The sequence below is a fragment of the Hyalella azteca genome, unplaced genomic scaffold, assembly GCF_000764305.2.
Source record: "Hyalella azteca isolate HAZT.00-mixed unplaced genomic scaffold, Hazt_2.0.2 contig10672, whole genome shotgun sequence".
NCBI classification, from domain to species: Eukaryota; Metazoa; Arthropoda; class Malacostraca; order Amphipoda; family Hyalellidae; genus Hyalella; species Hyalella azteca.
In genome coordinates this window covers 471,254-491,609 of record NW_025940701.1, presented here as the reverse complement: position 1 = coordinate 491,609, position 20,356 = coordinate 471,254, and the positions used below count along the sequence as shown (strand labels likewise).

The following is a 20,356-nucleotide window of genomic DNA, read 5'->3' as shown; positions in this document are numbered from 1 at the left end:
TCATAAAGCTTAGAAGTTTGGTATACCATAGTGATGTCTGCGTTAAAGAGTAGGCCAAGTTTGGCCTATCAACGATTCTTGTAATGTTTTGGACTCATCAAAACCTTTGAAAAAATTCCGCAAAAACAAACCCCAACAAACTTGAGCTACCTAGAATTATTGAGTAGATATAATATTAAACAACATTCTATTCGGTCCCATCATCCCTGGCCCATGCGGATTCACTCATTGACATACTGTCAGTGACAGTCAGTCAGTCACTGTTTAGTGTTTACACTCATTGCACCCGTTTAGATATTGTCTCAGAAAAATACACAATAAAAAATTACATTTAAAAGAATATTTTTATTATTTTAAAAGTCGTTTAGCATATTAATTTCAGCACTTCATTCCCTTTGAAATAGAAGCAAATGCATTCAGAAAATTTTTGATCACTCCTCAATAATGAAAGAGTATCTCCTAAAAAGTAGACGTTTTCTCTTGGACGCGAGTTCCTGAAAGAAAATTTACTTTCCCCCTGCAGGGAAGACTACATCAACTTTGCCATTGGAATTCATAAACAGATTAATCAGCTACAAGATGACGGAATTTTTAGATTAATCAGCTACAAGACGACGGTTGCAAGTGTTCAAATCACAATAATGTATTATGATATCGCAACACAGATTATACAATATCACTGAAGGATTGATATCGTAAAAATATATAACATATACAAAACGTTTCACTATGAACAATCCTCTATCTAAATTTTGTGAATGATTTAGTTTTGGATTCGTCATCTTCCGATCTGAATTTAAAAAATATGATAGAGATTGGATCAAAGATTAACGCTTAGGAACATGGGCTGCTCTCATATGAAATAAAAATGTAAAACATAAGTTAAGCTCACCTTTCATATGCTGGCTGGGTTGATTTGAAAGATCTTCATTACAAAGCGTGGAAAAATTACCTCGCCCTGGAGTACGCTCAACCATTTTGGCACGAACAGGAATTATTTCTTCAACCACGTTTGGTAATTTATCGTAATCGTTACATTTAGTATCGCTGAGATAATAAGTTTCACCACAGTTATCACTGGCATTAATTCCATCATGATAATCGAAGTCAGTAACATCAGTCACAGGTCTGAACCACCAGTCTTCCATGCTCCAAGCACGTTCACCATCGCAGTTTAGATCATTTAAATCTAATGAGCGAAGATCATCTTTCCGGACATCGCATCCAGTTTCCCTAAAATCCAACTGAGCTGAAGTAACGTCGCTCATGTTGGGGAAAGATTTAGATTCCACTAAGGTTCTTTCGTGGACAGCCACAGCATCATTGTTCACAGTTATCTCATCGTCATCAAAGTAATAATCGTCGATGCCAAGGTCTTGTAAGTCCGAATACTCACTCAGCTTTAGTTTGGTCTCCGAAGAATCAAACACGTCGCCTACTCCGCTGTCGCCGATCTTCATGCGCGCTGTGTTTGTTGACGGGAATTCTTCTAAAGAATTAAATAAATAGCTTCCGCGAGCTGCAGGAACATTGGACGAGATCGGTGAACGAATGCTGGATGTGCGATCCTCATCAGCATAGTGCATGTATAAAGGATACGCCTCGTCTTGAGTAGACGTAGTGCTTTCCGCTAGGTATTTGTCAACAAGGTTGTCAAAGAAGTTAAAAAACAAAGCAACAGGTAGGAACAAGCCATCGGCATTTCTCCAGTACACTCGCTTTAACGTGCCAATGATGGATGATAAATCTCTAAGCCTTGCGTCGGCCACGTCACCGAAGACGAAGTTTACACAGCGATTGATAACTGCATTGGTTGCGCTGGCAAGTTTCTCACAGTGGCTTTCTGAGACAGTTAGTTTGTCGATGTATTTCCGTCTTGGTAAACGTGACTGCGAACAATGATCGCTGTTGTTAAAGGTAAACAAAGACTGGGAAACCGAAAGGCCTAAGTAAGAGTTACGGGAGCTATAAAATCGACAAGGTTCTGAACTTCGACTTTGCTGAGGATGTTTCGGTTGTTTAACTCGTCGAGTGATAAGGTGGCACGAGGTTTGATAAGCAAGCAGATCTGTGCCGCCAATCCAGTGAGCTGCATCGCTCCCTTCAATGACATCCTGATCAAGGAGCTTCCTGGGATGACGAGCACTGCCCTTGTTGGGTCCGTCATCACGATGCAGCGACTTCTTTTCGTCGGCTTTTATTTTAGAGGCTGAGGAAATACAACTTTGGCGTAGGAATATAAAAGATGACGAATAATCTCTTTGGTGGGGAGGGAGCTTGTGGTTTCCCCACTGTGCCCATGCTGGCATGGGGCATGTGAAGGAGTGACGAGTTGAGTGGTGGTGAGTGGGCATGAGCGCTACACATTAGTGCACCACTTCAAATAACCTCAAGTTCCATTTAATAATTAGATTACCAGTTTACATCCTGGTTATTGCGGGTTATATTAGCTTTCCACATCATTGCAGTTTACATCAGCAACAGATCACTTAATTATGTCAACGGGCAATTTCAATTCACATTTATTAATAACACAAAATAACAATTGATACAAATTCCTGGTCGGTGCAGCAAAACTTAATGATTCATTCTAAACCCGAGCTTAGCGACGTTAGCTAACTTTTAGAAATTTCAAAGAAAACATCAGACTGTTTTCACACTTTCAGCACCAATGGCAATAGATCTCAAGAAAAATAAGAAAAGGCCCTAATCACCGTTCTATTTCTAGCGGTCACGTTCACCATGAGCAGGAGATGGTATAGGTAGCTCTTTGACAGTAGCTCGAGCGTTCAGTAATGTTGATTCTTTTTTGAGAACCGCGCGTCATCTCTAAACCTTCGTCACGGGACTTAACATGTAAACTTCAGAAATTGTTTAACGATGGTTAAATACAAAGAAACTTCACGAAGTATCAGATATGTTGAATCGAGAACTTTTCCATCAAACTCATCACATTAAAAAAAATTGTGGTTTCTGATATATTTGAATTACTTTCAAATCCAAACAAAATAATTGAATAAACTTTTCTTGCCTAATGATTTTCCTCGTTATCTTTTAAAATGAACGACGCTTCAAAATTTAATAATTAAATTTCACGTGTATATTTTCTTTGTGTATACATGCGTAACATTTAACATTTTTCCTGTAATCGTTTAGTCAATTCGTACTCGGACAATAGTTTGGTTTCATTTAGAAAAGATTCAGTCCAGCTCACAGTTCATGTGATGTCGATTTATTACGTTAAGCCTGCCCGGAGTTTTCAAAACCGAGCGATTTTCAAACCAATTCACAATAATTTTTCCGAATTCTACAGTACGACCATTAAAAAATGCTGATCAATGCATTCCACAGGAAGTCTCTGCATCACAACAAGAAGATAATTTTTCAATAATCTTCATTGAAAACCGCGAGTCAATACAGCCACAAGATTTACATGGACAAAAGATAAGACTTACGGAAAGAAACAAGAAAATTAGGTACTAGCTCAGCCGCGGGGCAAAGTCTGTGTTGGCAAGCGAATAAGGGATACAGGCCAACATGCACATCGTCATCAGAATCTACAGTAAATAAAAAATTTCCCATAAAATCTAGGTCGATTAGGGTTGTTGAACAGAAGTAATGATGAAAATGCGATGGCAATTATAGGCAGATTTCAATTAAAGCTAAGTAAAAGGCAATATATTCTTGTATGGACACGTCCATGGGAAGTTTCATTTTAGAATGACAACAGTTACGCAAGTGATTTATAATTATTTCAGTTCTCCGACACGATCTGAATATTTTTGCGTCATTTATTCGATACTCTTCCGCAACCTGCAGCTTCTGCAACGAAGATGCCATTGGTAGGTATCACAAATATTTCGTATTATTTGAATACAAAAATATCACTCAAGTCGCAAAGTGAAAGAAAGCAGAAGAAACATACACAGGCAATGAGTGGAAACAGCCCTGGCAGCTCTACTACACTTCATGCGGATCCGATGTTTTGTTCGTACTTCTCTCGTGGGCACAGAATTCAGGCACCACTACAAATTAAATAAGTTCACAATCAGTAACGAAATGAAACTAGACGACATGTTTGTCACTATCATAAATATTAAAACTGGTATCTTGTTTACAATAACTTGCACAGACATGATAATAAATCACATATTGGTACACAGAGCCGCGACACGGCACGACACAAGCCTGAGACGATACTGCTGCTGCTGACTGCCTGGCAGCTGCGACAGAGGGAACAGAGGGACAGATGAAGTGAGAGGGTAGCCCTTGCTCACGAGGGTAGGCTATGCTACCCTACTGAACACTACGGCCTTATTAGCACCAGTGAACCGATCGAGCTATTCTGCGTGCGTGGAATATCTTTGTAATTTTACTTTTATTTATTCTTATAATAAAATAACTTTGTTATATTTATTTTATAATATATAATAAAAAATATAATAAAATAACTTTGTTATATTTATTTTAATGTTTAAAATAACTATTATATTTAATAAAATAACTTTGTTATTTTATTTTACTGAGTCGTTTATTTTCACGACTTTACTCAAGTCGTGATAGGAAAATATATTTTACTTAAGTCGTCACTTTGTTATTTTATTTTAGCTTTTTTCTTATTCGAGGCGAATTTGTCATTTTAAATCATACCCATGTATAATTTCAAAACAGGTTGTTTAATGCATACCCTTAGTGGTAGCTAATCTGACATATTCTCGTATAAAATTTGGTTTTCTTTGTCCCGATCTTCATGGACATTGAAGGTAATTTATGTTTTCAACATTAACCAAGTTTCGAATGATACTTGTAAACAAATTTACTTATTTACTGCGTTCAAATGGTTCAAACTTCTATCCAAAATGAAGAATATAATGCAAGTTCAAAGGTAGTGAAATCACGAATGACTTCTCGTACGAAGGAATTATGAATTTCTTGTAATAATTATCAATGAAGAAAAACAAATAGTGCTATCTCGTTATCTCTAAACGGCCACTCAAACCAAATTATCTATTTAGATTATAGACAAACATGAGAAGACGAATTCAAGACCGAGTTCGGTGCTGTGCCAAAAATCAACATTATAGTATCATTTAAGCATGGTAGTTCCTTACTCCAACATTCGATCTCTGCTGAAAGGTCAGACTAACAAGAGGAGATAGAACGCACAAGGTCCCATTTTGAGAACCAACATTATGTTCCACTCTTATGACCTTGCGTAACACATACACTATTAGTAAAATTACCGTTAACGGTATTACTGGCGTTTCAGTGGCCGGTCGGCACGTGAAAAGAAACATCGTGTCGCCGTTTTTATTCTAATTTAACACTAGAAATCCGTGAAACATCTGATAAAAACGGCGAAACAGTTTATTTTCACGGGGCGACCGGCCACTAGAATGCCAGTGGGACCGTTTTTTCTAACAGTGTAACGTTCACTGTCAGGGCTACACGTAATACTCAATAACTCACTTAAAAGATCACAACTAAATAACTATAACCCACTTCAAGAGCCACACCTGCATCACAATACCCACTTCAAAGACCACACCTACATCACAATACCCACTTCAAAGGCTACACCTACATCACAATACTCACTTCAAAGACCACACCTACATCACAATATCGACTTCAAAGGCTACACCTACATCACAATACCGACTTCAAAGACCACACCTACATCACAATACCCACTTCAAATGCCACACCTACATCACAATGCCCACTTCAAAGACCGCACACATATAATACCAACTTTAAAGTTAATATCCCATTTATGAACCAGAAGTTTACATGCGATGAACACATGTAAACACACATCACAGCTCATCAGAATTAGTTCTATTTTCAATCGTTCAAAATTTCACTTGACACGTCTCGTCATTAAGCACAACTACAGGAATAACTTTTCAATACTCAATTGAAATAACTTCAATAACCGTACAATAACTCAATTTCAAGAACTTTTCAATGCTATCATTGAGTGCCATTTCACGGCGTTCTACTTTTAAAACAAAAAGGAACGCATTTAATCTGTTCTCAATCTGTAAATACTGTAAATACTAAACACTTATCTAATCCACAAGAACACTTCAATCTGTACATGCTGTTCTCGTGTATTAGATAAGTGTTCGGCAAATTGCGGGGTATTTACTGCAGATATGGTGCGCTCTATTTGTTCACATTTAAATTGTTAAATTTTGATACGCGACAATCAACTCGTTGTTTAAAATCAAATTTTAGAAACACTCCGTAAAGAAAACTCATCTGTGGCTGCATTAACAGTTGGATTGAGAGGACTTTACTAACAAATGATGAAGGAATAATAATCATGAGCTATTTGAAGCATACTGGAAAATTTGCTAATTTAATTACTTTCATAAATGCTTGAAATAAGATTAATTCAACACTTACCTGTATAAATAAATTTTAGATTTAGAAAAAATAAATTAGTGTTGAAGGAGGAGCATTAAAATTCAATAACTTTACGAGGCATTTTGTTGAAGCATATTTCTTGTTATTTGTAATAGACTGAACGTAAAAATGCAGAAGCAATAATTATGAAAATATTTTTAAAAACTACAAGAACTAACCTACGATTTTACTGAAAACTGAAAAAAATCTCTACAGTTGTTCTCACCGTAACTCCATACAAGTTGCCTGTCGTCGCTTCCCTAGGTCCGCTGAACGTGTTGGGTATACCGGCGCATGGAATTAGTCCGTCACTCACCTGGAAATATAAGAAAATCCAAATTAATGAAATAAATGAATCGGCATTCATTGTGACATGTTTGTCTACACTCGATAGTAGACTTATTGTATATTGTAATCACTTGTTCAAAATTAGCTCATTTGAGAATTCTTCGGAGAATCAATGACATTACTTTTCTTCTCTTACAAGCGGAATAATTTGCCAGTTACTCCAAGATAATTCAAGTTTAATTCCGATGTTACCTCATTGAAAAAAACAACAAAAAAATGAAAAATATGCATGCTCATTATGGATAATGCCCAATAATTAAAATTAGAATCTTCGTTGCTTGACTTTCGAAAGCGCTCCAATCATCTAAAAAGAATTAAAAAAGAGCTTCGGATACATAAATCATCTCGTTCAGCCTCAACACTCTGGCGACATGGATGTAAAGATATCGACCATTCAGAGCTCAATAAAAAATAATGACGTGAGGTAAAAATCACTCGTACTAAATTCGAGCTTCGTACATGAGTTATCATAATGATTTTTAATCAATAAAAGTAAAGTCGGCAGTGAAAAAAAATCGAATCCCATATCACGCGCACCCGAACTATCGAATGATTCCTTATGAAGATCATGACAATCAAGGCCTAAAAATGGTCAAATGCCACAAAAACATGGAAACGTATGCCATAAATGACGACGAATTTTGCATGCAGGAAGGAAGAGCAAGAGTGTCTCAAGAGAGACTATGTAAACCAAGTCTAGGACTCTCATTAGGATGGCAGGACAACCTTGTGCGCATTTGTACAGCAGCGGCAGGGGGCGGCAGGCTGGACATCGTGCAGCGCCATTAATATCTTCTGGCGCCATTGCACTGACAAGCATACATATACAAATTCGCACGGTGGTGAGATCAAACCAAGAGCATAAATCCAATTTAAAAATCGATTCCCCAATGGAAATTTACTACGATTTCTCTTCTACCTCCATATCTTGGACTATCATAACAGTAGATGAGATTGTGGCGTCAGGTAAGGAATGATCTCCACCCCTACCACCCTGTCTGTTGTGGTAGTACAGCGGTGGTGCCCAGCTAGAGGGAGTCTCCTCGAGGCAAAGCCGTCTTTCGCGACAAGCTTCTCGCCCAGACAGAACACGCGCTCTGAGTAGCGGTCTTGACACACTCGATCAGTCTGGCTGGTGTTTCTTGCCTTGCAATTAAACATTGTCTTCACACACTCGATCAGTCTGGCTGGTGTTTCTTGCCTTGCAATTAAACATTGTCTTCACACACTCGATCAGTCTGGCTGGTGTTTATTGCCTTGTAATTAAACATTGTCTTCACACACTCGATCAGTCTGGCTGGTGTTTCTTGCCTTGCAATTAAACATTTGATCGGTGCGGTGCGGAACGTTACATCGGTGCAGTGAGTGTATAAAATATTTAAATTGGAGCAGTGCGTGTGCAAGACATTTGATTCTTACAGTGCGTGTATTCAAATTTACATCGGATCGGTGGGTGTGCAAAATATTTTCATCTAATGAGCATGTTTCGTTGACTGCGTCCAGCGACAGGCTTAATTACAGTGAAGAGTGCAAGAGATATATATGAGCAACAACAAATCTTCATGGCAGTGCAATAAATCTGAAAATAAACCCAAGTTTATTAACATAAACCAATAAACGAATGACGAGCAAATAAAAAATTCGTGTGTCAAGAAATGAACTGAGAGACGAATAGAAAGGGTTTTTACGACAAGAACACAATAGCTGGATGAAAAGTCAGTGTGGGCATTAAGACAACAAAATAGCAGAAGAGCGGTGTTTGCGGCCGGCAACAGGAATGTACCTTGGCAACCACATCAAGTTCATTCCAGTTCCAAGCAGTGCTGACCCATCAACAGAAAAAACGTTTCCATAGCTTAAGAGAAAGTTCCGACACTTGCACGACTATTTATGAGCAGAGTTTTAAATTAGACGTGACAGAAAATAAAATAAAATATTGATAAATATAAGAAAAAATTTTATGATTTCTAGAAACCCTTCAAGTTATTTCAAGTTTCAACTCTAAATTAGCAACGGAATTAGCGACTTTTTCGCAGTGATCGTCGGATTGAGTATAGAAAATCTATCACACAGTGCCTATATCAGAACAGTAGTGTTCATTATCATAAATCATATAATAATAGAAGTGTTCATTGCAATAAAGTATATCGGAACAAGAAGTTTTCACTATCATAAAGCATATCCCAACACTAGTGTTCATTATCATAAAGGATATCGGAACTGGAGTGTTCAAACATTCAAAATAAACAGAAATTATCAGGAAGTAAAGTCAGATTAGATAAATTCCGAAATTAAATTAGAAGCATATAGATTTTCTTTGAATCTGCCATCCAACAATAATAATAATAATAATAATAATGGGTCGAATAATGGGTAAATACACAAACCGGCAAATTGCAACACTACTGATCATTGGACTGGCAGATTTCTGCAGCGCGATCTGCGTATCTCTGCAGGCCCCATTCTACCCTGCGGAGGCCGAGGCGAAAGGCGCTACTGCAACACAATACGGCTTGGTTTTTGGTATTTTTGAATTGGTGGTGTTCATTGTAAGCCCAATCTACGGCGAGTACATATCAAAGATTGGAGCCAAGTTTATGTTCAATGCTGGCATATTCATTACCGGATCGACATGCATTCTATTCGGCTTCCTAAATCATGTCCAGGATACTAAAACCTTCGTGACTCTTTCGTTCCTGGTCCGGATTGTAGAAGCGCTTGGAAACGCAGGATTTCTAACCGCAGCTTTCAGCATTATAGCTAAAGAATTTTCGGACAATGTAAGCGTGACGTTTGCAGCGCTTGAGACCTGCTTCGGGGTGGGCCTAATCGTAGGTCCCACTGTTGGTGGGGCTCTGTATGAACTTGGAGGCTACACGCTACCCTTCGTGTGCATGGGCAGCCTTCTTCTTACAGCTGCAGCGCTAACATTCTTCTTACTTCCTTCGGCGGACGGACCTTCTGAAACAGACAGTTTGCACGGCGGATCGCAAATGATAGAATTGCTTAAAATTCCTCCTGTAGCTCTCGCAGCCTTCTCGATCATTGCCTCCTCCATCAGCATCGGGTTCGTCCAAGCCACTTTAGAACCACATTTGCGGCCGCTACAGCTATCACCTTTTCAAACGGGGCTAGTGTTTGTTCTGAACGGCGCTACGTATGCCGCGTCTGCGCCGATTTGGGGGAAACTTTGTGACAAAGGAGTGCCACCGATCATCATTTCACTCATTGGATCACTGACAGTAATCGTAGCTTTTATACTGCTTGGCCCCGCGCCGTTCTTGCCCATTAAGGAATCGTTGGGCCTTTGCATTGCTGCTCTCATAATCCACGGATTTGGGTTTGGAGCCCAGCTCGTGGCGACATTTGGTGGAGCACATAGAGACGCAATAGCCTATGGGATGCCAAACAACCTTACCACATATGGACTTGTGTCTGGCATGTGGACTTCGACCTTCGCACTGGGAGCCTTCATCGGTCCCTCTAGCGCAGGAGTGCTGCTTGACGCCGTTGGCTTCAGCTACGCAAGTCAGTTTATCGTTGGACTGCACGCCTTGGTAGTTATTCTCATTATCATATGTAGCTACTGTTGTACGAAGCCTCCTGGGAAGCCGATATACAGGAATCTGGACGAGGAAGCCTACACAGAAGAGACGCAACTCAACAGACGTTCGTGGGACTCGACGTACGGGAGCCTCAACTCGGAGCCTTCGTCCTCCAGATCCACAAGTTGCGGTGACTCCAGAGAATCTTTAAACGCAGAAATTATTTTCAAATGAATGCAACTTATCCTATGTTTAATTATAAGCTTTGACTATTCATTGTGGTAATCTTTAGTTGAATGATGGCAATTAAATGATTGTTATGCGGTGAGTTCGTGTACTTGTAATCTAACAGAGCCGCAAACTGTCATTCTTATAAGAAATATTGCAAAACAATACCTGAAGCAGCGTGATGACGATAGATATGTAAAATTGAGATAAAATTTTCAATCACAATAAATATAAATAGTTTCCGTTTATAGGGTTTTTAGCAGTAATTTGATTTGTATGTGTGTGGTGCAGGTTTATCTTGCTTAGTGTTAGGGAATGTCGGTACGAAATATGCTTGAATACATTTCTTGTTGGAAGGATGTAGGATGACATAATTAGTACGTGCTCAAGTGATATTTTACAAAATAATGAATAAAAACAGTAATTGTTTTTAATTTCCCGATTTTTTAATTTAATTTTTTTAAGTCAACTGTTTGACAAGTTTGAAATATTGTGTGATTGGCCCTAGAATTTATGTCAGAATTTGAATATGATAAACGTGAAGATGCTAATAGACGCATTCCAGTTCTGTTTACTGTATTTCAATTTACATCAAAGGGTGGATGAAAAAAATCAGTTCATAAGGCACCGACTTGTAGAACATTCGAGTAGATTTATGCTAAAAAAGTACTTCTACGGTAGAAGGGTCATGGAGATAGAAAGCGTTGCATCAGCTCGACAAGCTCATGCTAGATCAGGTGAACGCGCGATCTGGATTATATGCAAATGTGATCTATACCACAGAGATCGGATAATTCAAACGAACATCGAGTAAGTAAGGAAAATTAACTCGAATGAGAGCAATAATATTACAGACAAACCAAAGTTATCAAAGTCATATCGAAACGCATAACATTTTATAGGCTTAATATACCATACCACAGAGATCGGATAATTCAAACGAACATCGAGTAAGTAAGGAAGATCATCACGAATGAGAGCAATAATGCTACAGACAAACCAAAGTTATCAAAGTCATATCAAAACGCGTAACATTTTATAGGCTTAATATAAAAGTCCACCACCCAATAACCCGGGTAGCCTGCTGGGCGGCGGCGACGCCAACGGCAGCGGATGCCGACATACTCGGGCCGAGCCGTGCTCCATATATGGCGGCTCTACAAAAGTTGTTTGAGCTTCATTAAAGGCCTAGTTCTACAGACCTCGCCACTGAAGCTTATGGAGTTGTGTGTGTCTGTGCTAGAGGAAGAGTTAAATTTCGGTACTCATGTCAGGGTCGAGCATTCATTCACAAACCAAAGAGTAAATACCAAGAATTCGAAGTCGAGTAGTTCCTTGTTTTCCATAACCTCGCTACCGCAGTATAACGAGTTTTTACGCCTAGGCTTAGGAAGAATTTAACACTGATGTCAGGGTCACGCTTTTCTTACCCAAATCAAACAATCAACAGGAAAAATTGAAGTGAGGAAGTCTGGGGCATGTGTATTGACATGACAAGACATTCTCGGTGCAGCGGCGTGGGTACTAGCAAGGCTGGATGCAGTATATGGGTGAGGCAATACGCGATTTCTTATCATTATAGGCGCAGTACGAGCGAAATATAACCGCGATTTTTGATAACTTTGGAATATTTCGCAATGAAACCCATTTTACAACTTACATGCACGTCTTGTTTAAATTTAATGATTCAAGACTAGTAAAGAACTTTTTTTCAAACATTAATAATTTTTTGGGATGTATCAAAAACCTCTGAATAATTTCAAATTTGAAAATAAGAACCATAGACAGTCAGGAACAAATTAAATAATCACCTTAAGTGTAATAATTTAACGCAACTAAAAATTAAGCCACTCACTGAACAATATTTTGAGTAATGTTTCCTTGGCATTTGTAAACTCTTCGTAGTACGTTTGCAATTGCGTTTAATTGTCCTAGTTTTATTAAGCGCATACGTGGTCGTCTACAAGGTCTGAAGTGGCGTTCACTATTGGTGGAGACCGCATGATCAGCATGCATGCATAATATTAGCATAAATTGTTAGCACATGGCTGATAACGTTAGATTTAAAGCTCCATGAAATGCTCAGGAATCAGCGATGGCAGAGTATTGGCGATGAAACGCCAATCATGATACTGAACATTGGAATGAAACGCCTGCCCTGTTTCTGAGGTACAAAATGTGCGATAAGTACATTCAACTTTAAAAAATAACGGCCATGACATGTAAATAAAATATGATGGAAGAGTTGCTATATCACTAGCATGCTAAAATTGTATCAAACAAAAATTAAATAGCTCAATATTAACGAGAAAGAAAAATTCTGATTGCTTTATTATTAACAGTAGAGAAAGAATAGGCTTGCGCATAAAAAAATATACAAACAAATAAATTAGTATGGCTTTTATTTCAAGCACAACGAATGCTTAAGCTAAAGCGAGCACTAGAAAAGTAAAAGTCAATAGATCACGCCATACGCATATAACCCACTAAATGTATTAAATACCTAACTATGCAAGAGAAAGTTTGAACTATTGTTCATGATAGCACGAAACAGGTTCTTACAAGGAACGAAGGTTTAGATCCATATCAAGCACGTAACCCCTACAACACAATATTGATCACATGGTCGAATAAGGTAGGCAGTCCCCGGCACTGACCAAGTTGGCCACTAAAAACTATTCGCTTCAATTCAAACTTCAATTAAAAACTATTCAATTAAAAACTATGGGCTTCAGCACTGTCGGGAGAACGATTAGGCGTTTTGATATAAATATAAATAGAGTGTATTAAACAACCCTTGACCAGATCCCGGGGAAAACTATATTATAAATGTTGCAAATATCGAATTTAGAAAAAGAACTACATAGTAGTTGAAGAAATTCAGTTAACTGTCAACGCAGATGACTGTTGATCGATTGGCGACTTCATAAATGCAGATAAGAAGAGTCGTCGAGAATCAGTGTGCATGTTAAATTATTGTTATGCAAGAATTTTTTCCAAAATCACGTGTACTTGAGTTAAATTTAATGATAACTACGCATTAAATACGGAGAAGATGAGTGGATTTGTGTACAGTTAATTACACGTCGTCCCCCTCACTGCAAAGGCCGTATTATCGAAATAGTGATACATTTTCTTCACTGATACGCTTTTCAAGCGGTCCAAAGTGGTTCAGGGTGACCCACACAAGTAAAAAATTACATCGCTATTTGGACATAGTCCCACGCATTTTTCTGCGAGCTCAGCAGGATGGAATAGTCCAGAAGCTACGACGCAATTTCAGGATCGTAGGAGAAGCCAAAAAGTTGGCGGGGCAGCCTTGAGGCGGCGTCACCGTAGCCTGTGTACTCAGATAACACGGAACCAAGATGAGGACAGCGAGCACAAGGCGCCTTTTAATTGGATCAGCTCGCTTAAATGGTCTAATGGTCCTCGAATTACCTCTCTGCAATATAGTGCAGCTATAATTAGCGATTTGCCTGAAGGAACCTCATGTCAACATCAACTTGATTAGAATTTTTTTCAAGGCGTCTAGATCGAAGCTACGAAACCAATTCAATTATAATGAAAAAAACTTGTTGCCTTTTGAGTCACGTTTTTACACATTGTAACGGATAGAAATTAATGTTGACCAATGCTTCAGCGCACTATTAGCTATGAATCCCAATCTTCATTTGGGTAGACGAAATTCTTATATATGATAGAGATTTCAGGCATAAATTAGCATGCTGCGAGTGTGAAAATATTACGTGTATTAAATTAATATTGATGACATTTAATGCGGTATAGGCGTATGACACCGCGGTAACTTTACGGGACATCACGGCAACTTTACGGGACATCACGGCAACTTTACGGGACATCACGGTAACTTTACGGGAAACCGCGAGAACTTTCTCCTCTTTATTACATCTCACTTTCGACAACTCCGGCCAAATTGAAACTCCATAAAGCGAGGCCTGATGACACGTGACGAGCATGCCGTGCTGTTCCTCAACATTCCACAAGCCAATAATCCACGTAATTTGTTCTATTATGTACTTGAGATGGGCATTCAGTTAAGATTTCAACAGACATACCTACGAATATGGTCTCATACCGACACTTTGAGCTATAGACGGCATTTCTAAATGACATTTCTACAATTAAACATCTATATATGATGGCTATAGATTCTAATAGTAAAAAGACTTGCATTTTAAGATTAAATTTCAATTCAATCTCAACATTCCTATTCAATTTTAGACCAAAAAATTTTCCGACTCATTCTATGCGGTGAAAGGAAATTTAACAACAGGAAAATCAACATAAATTACAGGAACGAAAATAGAAACTTTGATGGACTAATTGGGAGCGATAATCAGATTAAATCTAAAATTGCAAGGATAATCATAAAGTGGAATTAAGAAACCGATGGTAAAATTAATTGGCTAAATCTGTCATTACACCAAAGGCTCTTGATAGAAATTATTCTTCCAATTGTTTCGAACTGAAACTATAGTTGAAGATTAATTTGGTCTCTTCGCTTAAAATCAAGTGCATTTAACCCATTATTAACTTCGTCCAGCACACTCAATTCATAAGTCAGCCATGAATTTCATTATAGAAAGGAACAAATGAGATCTCTCAAGACAAGATTTACGAGACGTGGAGCTACGGATGGCATCGCACCAAACGAACTAATTCATTCCATTGAGAGATGAAGAGTTAGCTTTAATGGGCACAACATTGAAACAAGGGAATATATTGATCCCCTGTGGTGATGCACGGATAAATAACGTCCTCGTAGGAATAGTATTACAACAGACGAACCTGTTGCTCCTCGTGAGAGACGAGTTTAAAGTCGTCGAAGGCCGCATAACAACAACAGTAACCGAAAGTAGATAAACAGAACACGAGCTGGGCTATTGATCACTGCTGGCAGGCGTCATAAGGGGCCCAGCAATTCAGTTCAAGGCAGGCGTCGATCACCGGCTTGACAAATTTCATTTCACGTCAATACCTTTACCCCTTTTTTAACCTAATAATAATTTACAAATAGACTAACAAAAAGACAAACAGAATTGGAAACATAAACATAGTTCGAGGTTGAATGAGCGGCTAATTCAGGTTTGTATTGGTTTCCCCATGGAATGTTCAAAAGAAAACGCCGCACTACACAGCATAGAAAATTAGCTACAACAAATTAATCTTGATAAGGAAACCAGTTGTATTTTTTTGACGATTGATTGACTACCAAATCGCCAAATCGTTTTGACGATTGATAGACTACCAAATGAAGCTCGCAAAACAAGGAAATCAACAACCAACAATTTCCGATATGAACACATTATTTCTAAAATGAAAATCCGTCGTATATACGTATTCGAATTACAAGACATTTGACTCACTTCTAGGCGATATTATCGAAGGAACACATGTAACCTTACGTAACTATTGTGCTTACCACTCTGTTCTCGCAAAAGTGCACATACCACTTGGAGGGCCCGGCTCGTTTAGTCACCGCGTTTCAAATAGTTGTTATTAAGTAAACATTTATGTATGTTAATTGAAATTAACTAATATAATTTAAAACCCGTTCATGATACTGAAAGTCTTCACGTGTCACTTGAAGCTTCTCGTGTACCGCTAGCGGATCGCGCACAACGGCCGCAGTTTGAGAACCATGCACAGGGTCAACACGTTTCTTCAGCGTTGAAATGCGAGCAGATGCTAAGCGTTGAATACATTAGCAAGAGAGTAACATACAAGTGCCATTTATAGACGCCTTCGCTTAGCCTTCATGTAATTCATAGCCCAACACCAGCAACGAATAAGCTCATGTTTTCATATTGGAAAATCAAGGCAACCGAGATCCGTCTGAGTAAAATTGAAAAATTCGACACAGCATATTATTATAAGTACATGACAAAATTTAAAGAAATCAATGGAGTACTTATGCCAATAAGGACATCGGGCTGTGGACTATACTGATACGGAAACAAGTTATCTGCAGGTCAATTCTACCATAAAAGGATTGCAGAAGATTTAGTTAATGAGGCATTTGAAGGTTAGGGTCGACTACAAGACGACTCACAAGAAGGTGCAGTACTTAGTACAGTATACAGCATCCAACTCACTCCTGACTTGCCGGCCACATCGTCCACTCTATCACTTAGTAATTCTTATCTTAATTGGCAAATGAATCGGACAATATCGTCCTACCCCAAACTAACATTGCTGACTCACATTATTTTTCATAACGAAATTCCTACACAAATCGTAGGATTAATTGAGTGTCGACGTTGTTGAACCTAGTGCAATCTATAAGCGTCTGAGCTTATCAAAAGACCGATATGAGGGGAGCTCTCCAGACCTCTGCACTAGAGACCATACTTTCAAAAAAGTTAATAGATCGTAAGTTCATCAGCCAATCATTGACGGCCTTCCAAGCAAAATCCATGCAATCATAGACAAGAAAATAGAGCGTAAGTACTCACGTTGACTTAGCGAATTTTGAAACTATGGCCCCAGGGTTTTAAGGAGATGCATTTAATGACATACGAGCAAACTACATAAATCATCGATTAATTCATTATGCAGATTAGGAATATATTTTACACGATATTTCAATGCAGTTGCAGCAAAATTGAATGAGTAGTTAGGAAAAACATCAAACGAGGCATGAGTGCATGATTTGATTGCTATTAGTTCAATCTGTGGCAAATCTGGCATATAAACCATTGACTAAACTTTTTGTAACCGTCAAGAACTGTAATTTTGGATAGCCTCGGGGAACCTTTCACGCCAACTTGCTGCCGAGAAATGCAACATGCGAATGTTCCGGCACTGATCGAGTCAAAGAATTTTAGTGATTCCTGTAATCATCCTTTTCCCCGTTTAATATTGTTCCTCAATTTCCTCAAACTCGAAAGTTCCTCAAATTTCTGTTAAAAATAGCATTTTACAATTCATATTTATTCTATCTGTGCACAGACTTAGTCTGCTAAACGACATCTATTATTATAGAATAACAACATTGCAGGTAATAGCTGTTAACCATTCCACAAAAGAACTAAAAGCCTGCACGCGAAATAACATCAAGTCAACATAAGAATGAAAAAATATAACTCAGTACTCACTGCAGTGAGTGACAGAGAGCGCCTTATCTCAAAATCGACGAAAACGTGAAGTCACAGACAGACAGACGGATGGACGGACGGACATGACGAGCACAATAGCGCCTTTTTTCATAGATGAGAAAATGCGCTAAAAAGTCAGCTTTAAATCTAAAATTTTGTGACGTAGACCCGGGTACTTCTCATGCACGCTCAGGGCAAGCATGCACTCCTTCCTTGTCGTAAGTCGCCACTAACGTGCGAAAATGTGGCCACCTTGACCCGACTGCTTGTCAACATACGGGGGGCATGACAGCTTGCAGAGTGCGACCATCTATGCAGACTCGGGAGCGGGGAACGAGGGAAGTCAAATGAGGGGGCGAATCATCGTGAGGATTCATAGCCTTGAGCACCAATAACAGCTTGTTGTCGTTCAATTAACGCGATTGTTCAATAAATAAAGTGCGGCACTGGCCGAGATGATTCACTAAGACGGAACTATATAAAATAATATTAAAATAAGTGTAAAAAATGAGGATCCACTTACCACTTTGCAAGTTCAGTCATGAGCGACAGTGAAATTCCTTCCTAACTGGAAATAAAACCGATTAATCTATTACCTAAGGATGAAATTAAAACATAGAATAAAACATATTCATTAATATTTATTGCTTTCCACTCATTCATACATTTGTTGTTACTCGAATACACATGGTTGCAACGAGAGAGTAATGATTGAAAAGTCTAGTGTGGAAAAAGATCTCGGAGTTTATGTCGACAAGGAGCTGAAATTTTCTAAGCATGTTGAAACGCAAGCTAACAAATCCAACAAACTTCTTGGACTAATCAGACGCTCATACGAGTTCCTAGATGCAGAAGCGATGAAGCAGTTGTTTGTTGCTGTCGTGCGCCCGAATCTAGAGTTTGGAAATGTTGTGTGGTCACCGAGATTTGAAAAGGACAAAAATTTAATAGAGAATGTTCGAAGACGCGCAACAAGGATAATTCCAGGCTTGAAGGGCAAGTCCTATGAAGAAAGATTAAAGATTATGAAGCTTCCAAGCCTCAGTTATCGACGTCTGCGTGGGGGCCTCATTGAAGTATACAAGTATGCTCATGGTTTATACAAGGTCCCCGAAGGATTACTAGAATTTGAAACAAGAACCAACACCAGGGGCCACGGCTATAAACTAAAAAAACTGCGCTGCAACTTCTCCACGCGACAAAATTTCTTCTCGAATCACCGACATGTGGAACAGCCTCCTGGAACAGCTTCGAATCACCGACATGTGGAACAGCCTCCCCGATGACATCGATGGCGCTCCAAGTATGAACTCGTTCAAGAACAGACAAGATAAAGCTATGGAAAAATACATGTTCAGATTTGAAATGTCTAGCACCATATCGAACCCGGCGGAAGTCGAGTAGCTATTTCAAACTTTCGTCAGTCGCGAAAAGATCCGGTCAAATGACACGATTTTAGATCTTCTGTGAACAAGGCACGAAAAGGAAAAGAATCGGCGACAGGCCACATCAGGCCTACACTGCAGCGCCGAGATCACTATGTTATGTTAATAGTAGGAGCAATTTATTGTAACGGGCGACGGTTCGTGCGTGAAGATTGGGAAGAACATAGCAGCACCGAATAGGCTTTATTGGAACCATAATAACGAACACAATAAGAATGAAGGCAAATGGAGCCTAACTCCTTAAACGTGCTACCCTTCGTAGCTGGGTCATTAAGCATCCACAGGTACATTACTATGGTACAGTAGTGGCATTGTGTGGTGTTGAAAACCAATCCCACAATTATTCGAGTAAGAATATTTGTTTTTCCCGGAACGTTAATCGGACTTGGGGGCAGGTATAAAAGTAACGAATTAAATTTAAGGCGCATAATGAATGACTGCGAAAAAATACCATATACATCATTTAAGTTACTATACGATTTGACAAGCGCGGTGTGCAATCTACGCAATATATTAGATTTAGCGTAGCGCAGTTATTAAATTAAAATACGTTACGGGCCATACGTCTTGATTGTGAAAAGTGCTGCATACACTCGATGCCCCAAGCAGAGAAGGCGCGAGCACACACTTGAATGAGCGATATCCCAGTGAAAATTTACAGACGCGGCAGCTTCTGATTTGGAGTACCAGAAGCTGGGGCGACTCTAAATTTTGTTAGGGATTCGGCCTTGAATTGTATCGAGTCATGTGCCTCTAAACAGGTATTATTTTCGAAAGTCATTCATATGAACGAATCCTTTTGCAAAGCGTTCAATAAGAATCACGCAACATTCATTTGTAACCGAACTGAAATCACTGAACATTAATTGCGCGTCCAAACAAGAAAAAATGATCAAAGCGACTCGATTATTAAAAAAAATTCATCCATAGTAATATACGGTCAAAATTGTGAATCAAGTAAGAAGTCATATATTATATACTACACATAATTTTACCTTGCATAGCCAATCAATAGAGCTTCAGTATGCATGGTCCTTGACATGGATGAAGTATTCTGGAACGTCATAAATCACCATATGACATAGCATTAAAACATTTAAAAGGAGTCGAGAAGTCTCTCGGAGCATACCGAGCGATCGAGCACCACCATGTAGGGAGTGAGAGCGCCACGTCGCAGCTATCGACTCTTCGCGCAGTGGCGTTCGCCAGCGACAACTCGAGAGCATAACGCGCTCGAGGACGGTATTGAGAGTAC

At 38.9% G+C, this 20,356-nt stretch overlaps 2 protein-coding genes across 3 annotated transcripts in view; one reads left to right on the top strand and one right to left on the bottom strand.

The window, feature by feature from the left end:
* The window catches only part of LOC108671312, a 51,920-nt gene extending 45,215 nt beyond the window's left edge, over positions 1-6,705 (bottom strand). Inside the window, exon 1 of one of the 2 annotated variants that reach the window (XM_047882549.1) lies at positions 6,641-6,705. Coding sequence is in view for 1 of the 2 variants with exons in the window: in XM_047882548.1 (XP_047738504.1) it covers positions 893-977 (85 nt within the window). In the remaining variant the exon portion in view is untranslated. Of the gene's footprint in view, positions 1-892; positions 1,144-6,640 lie in introns of those variants that run through there. The other variant, XM_047882548.1, reaches the window with a different exon arrangement.
* Positions 6,706-7,796: 1,091 nt separating this feature from the next.
* On the top strand, positions 7,797-10,959 carry LOC108671339 (MFS-type transporter SLC18B1). Its single transcript, XM_018158871.2, has one exon. The coding sequence runs from the start codon at positions 9,120-9,122 to the stop codon at positions 10,539-10,541; it is 1,422 nt and encodes a 473-aa protein (XP_018014360.1). The 5' UTR covers positions 7,797-9,119; the 3' UTR covers positions 10,542-10,959.
* Positions 10,960-20,356: the final 9,397 nt, after the last annotated feature.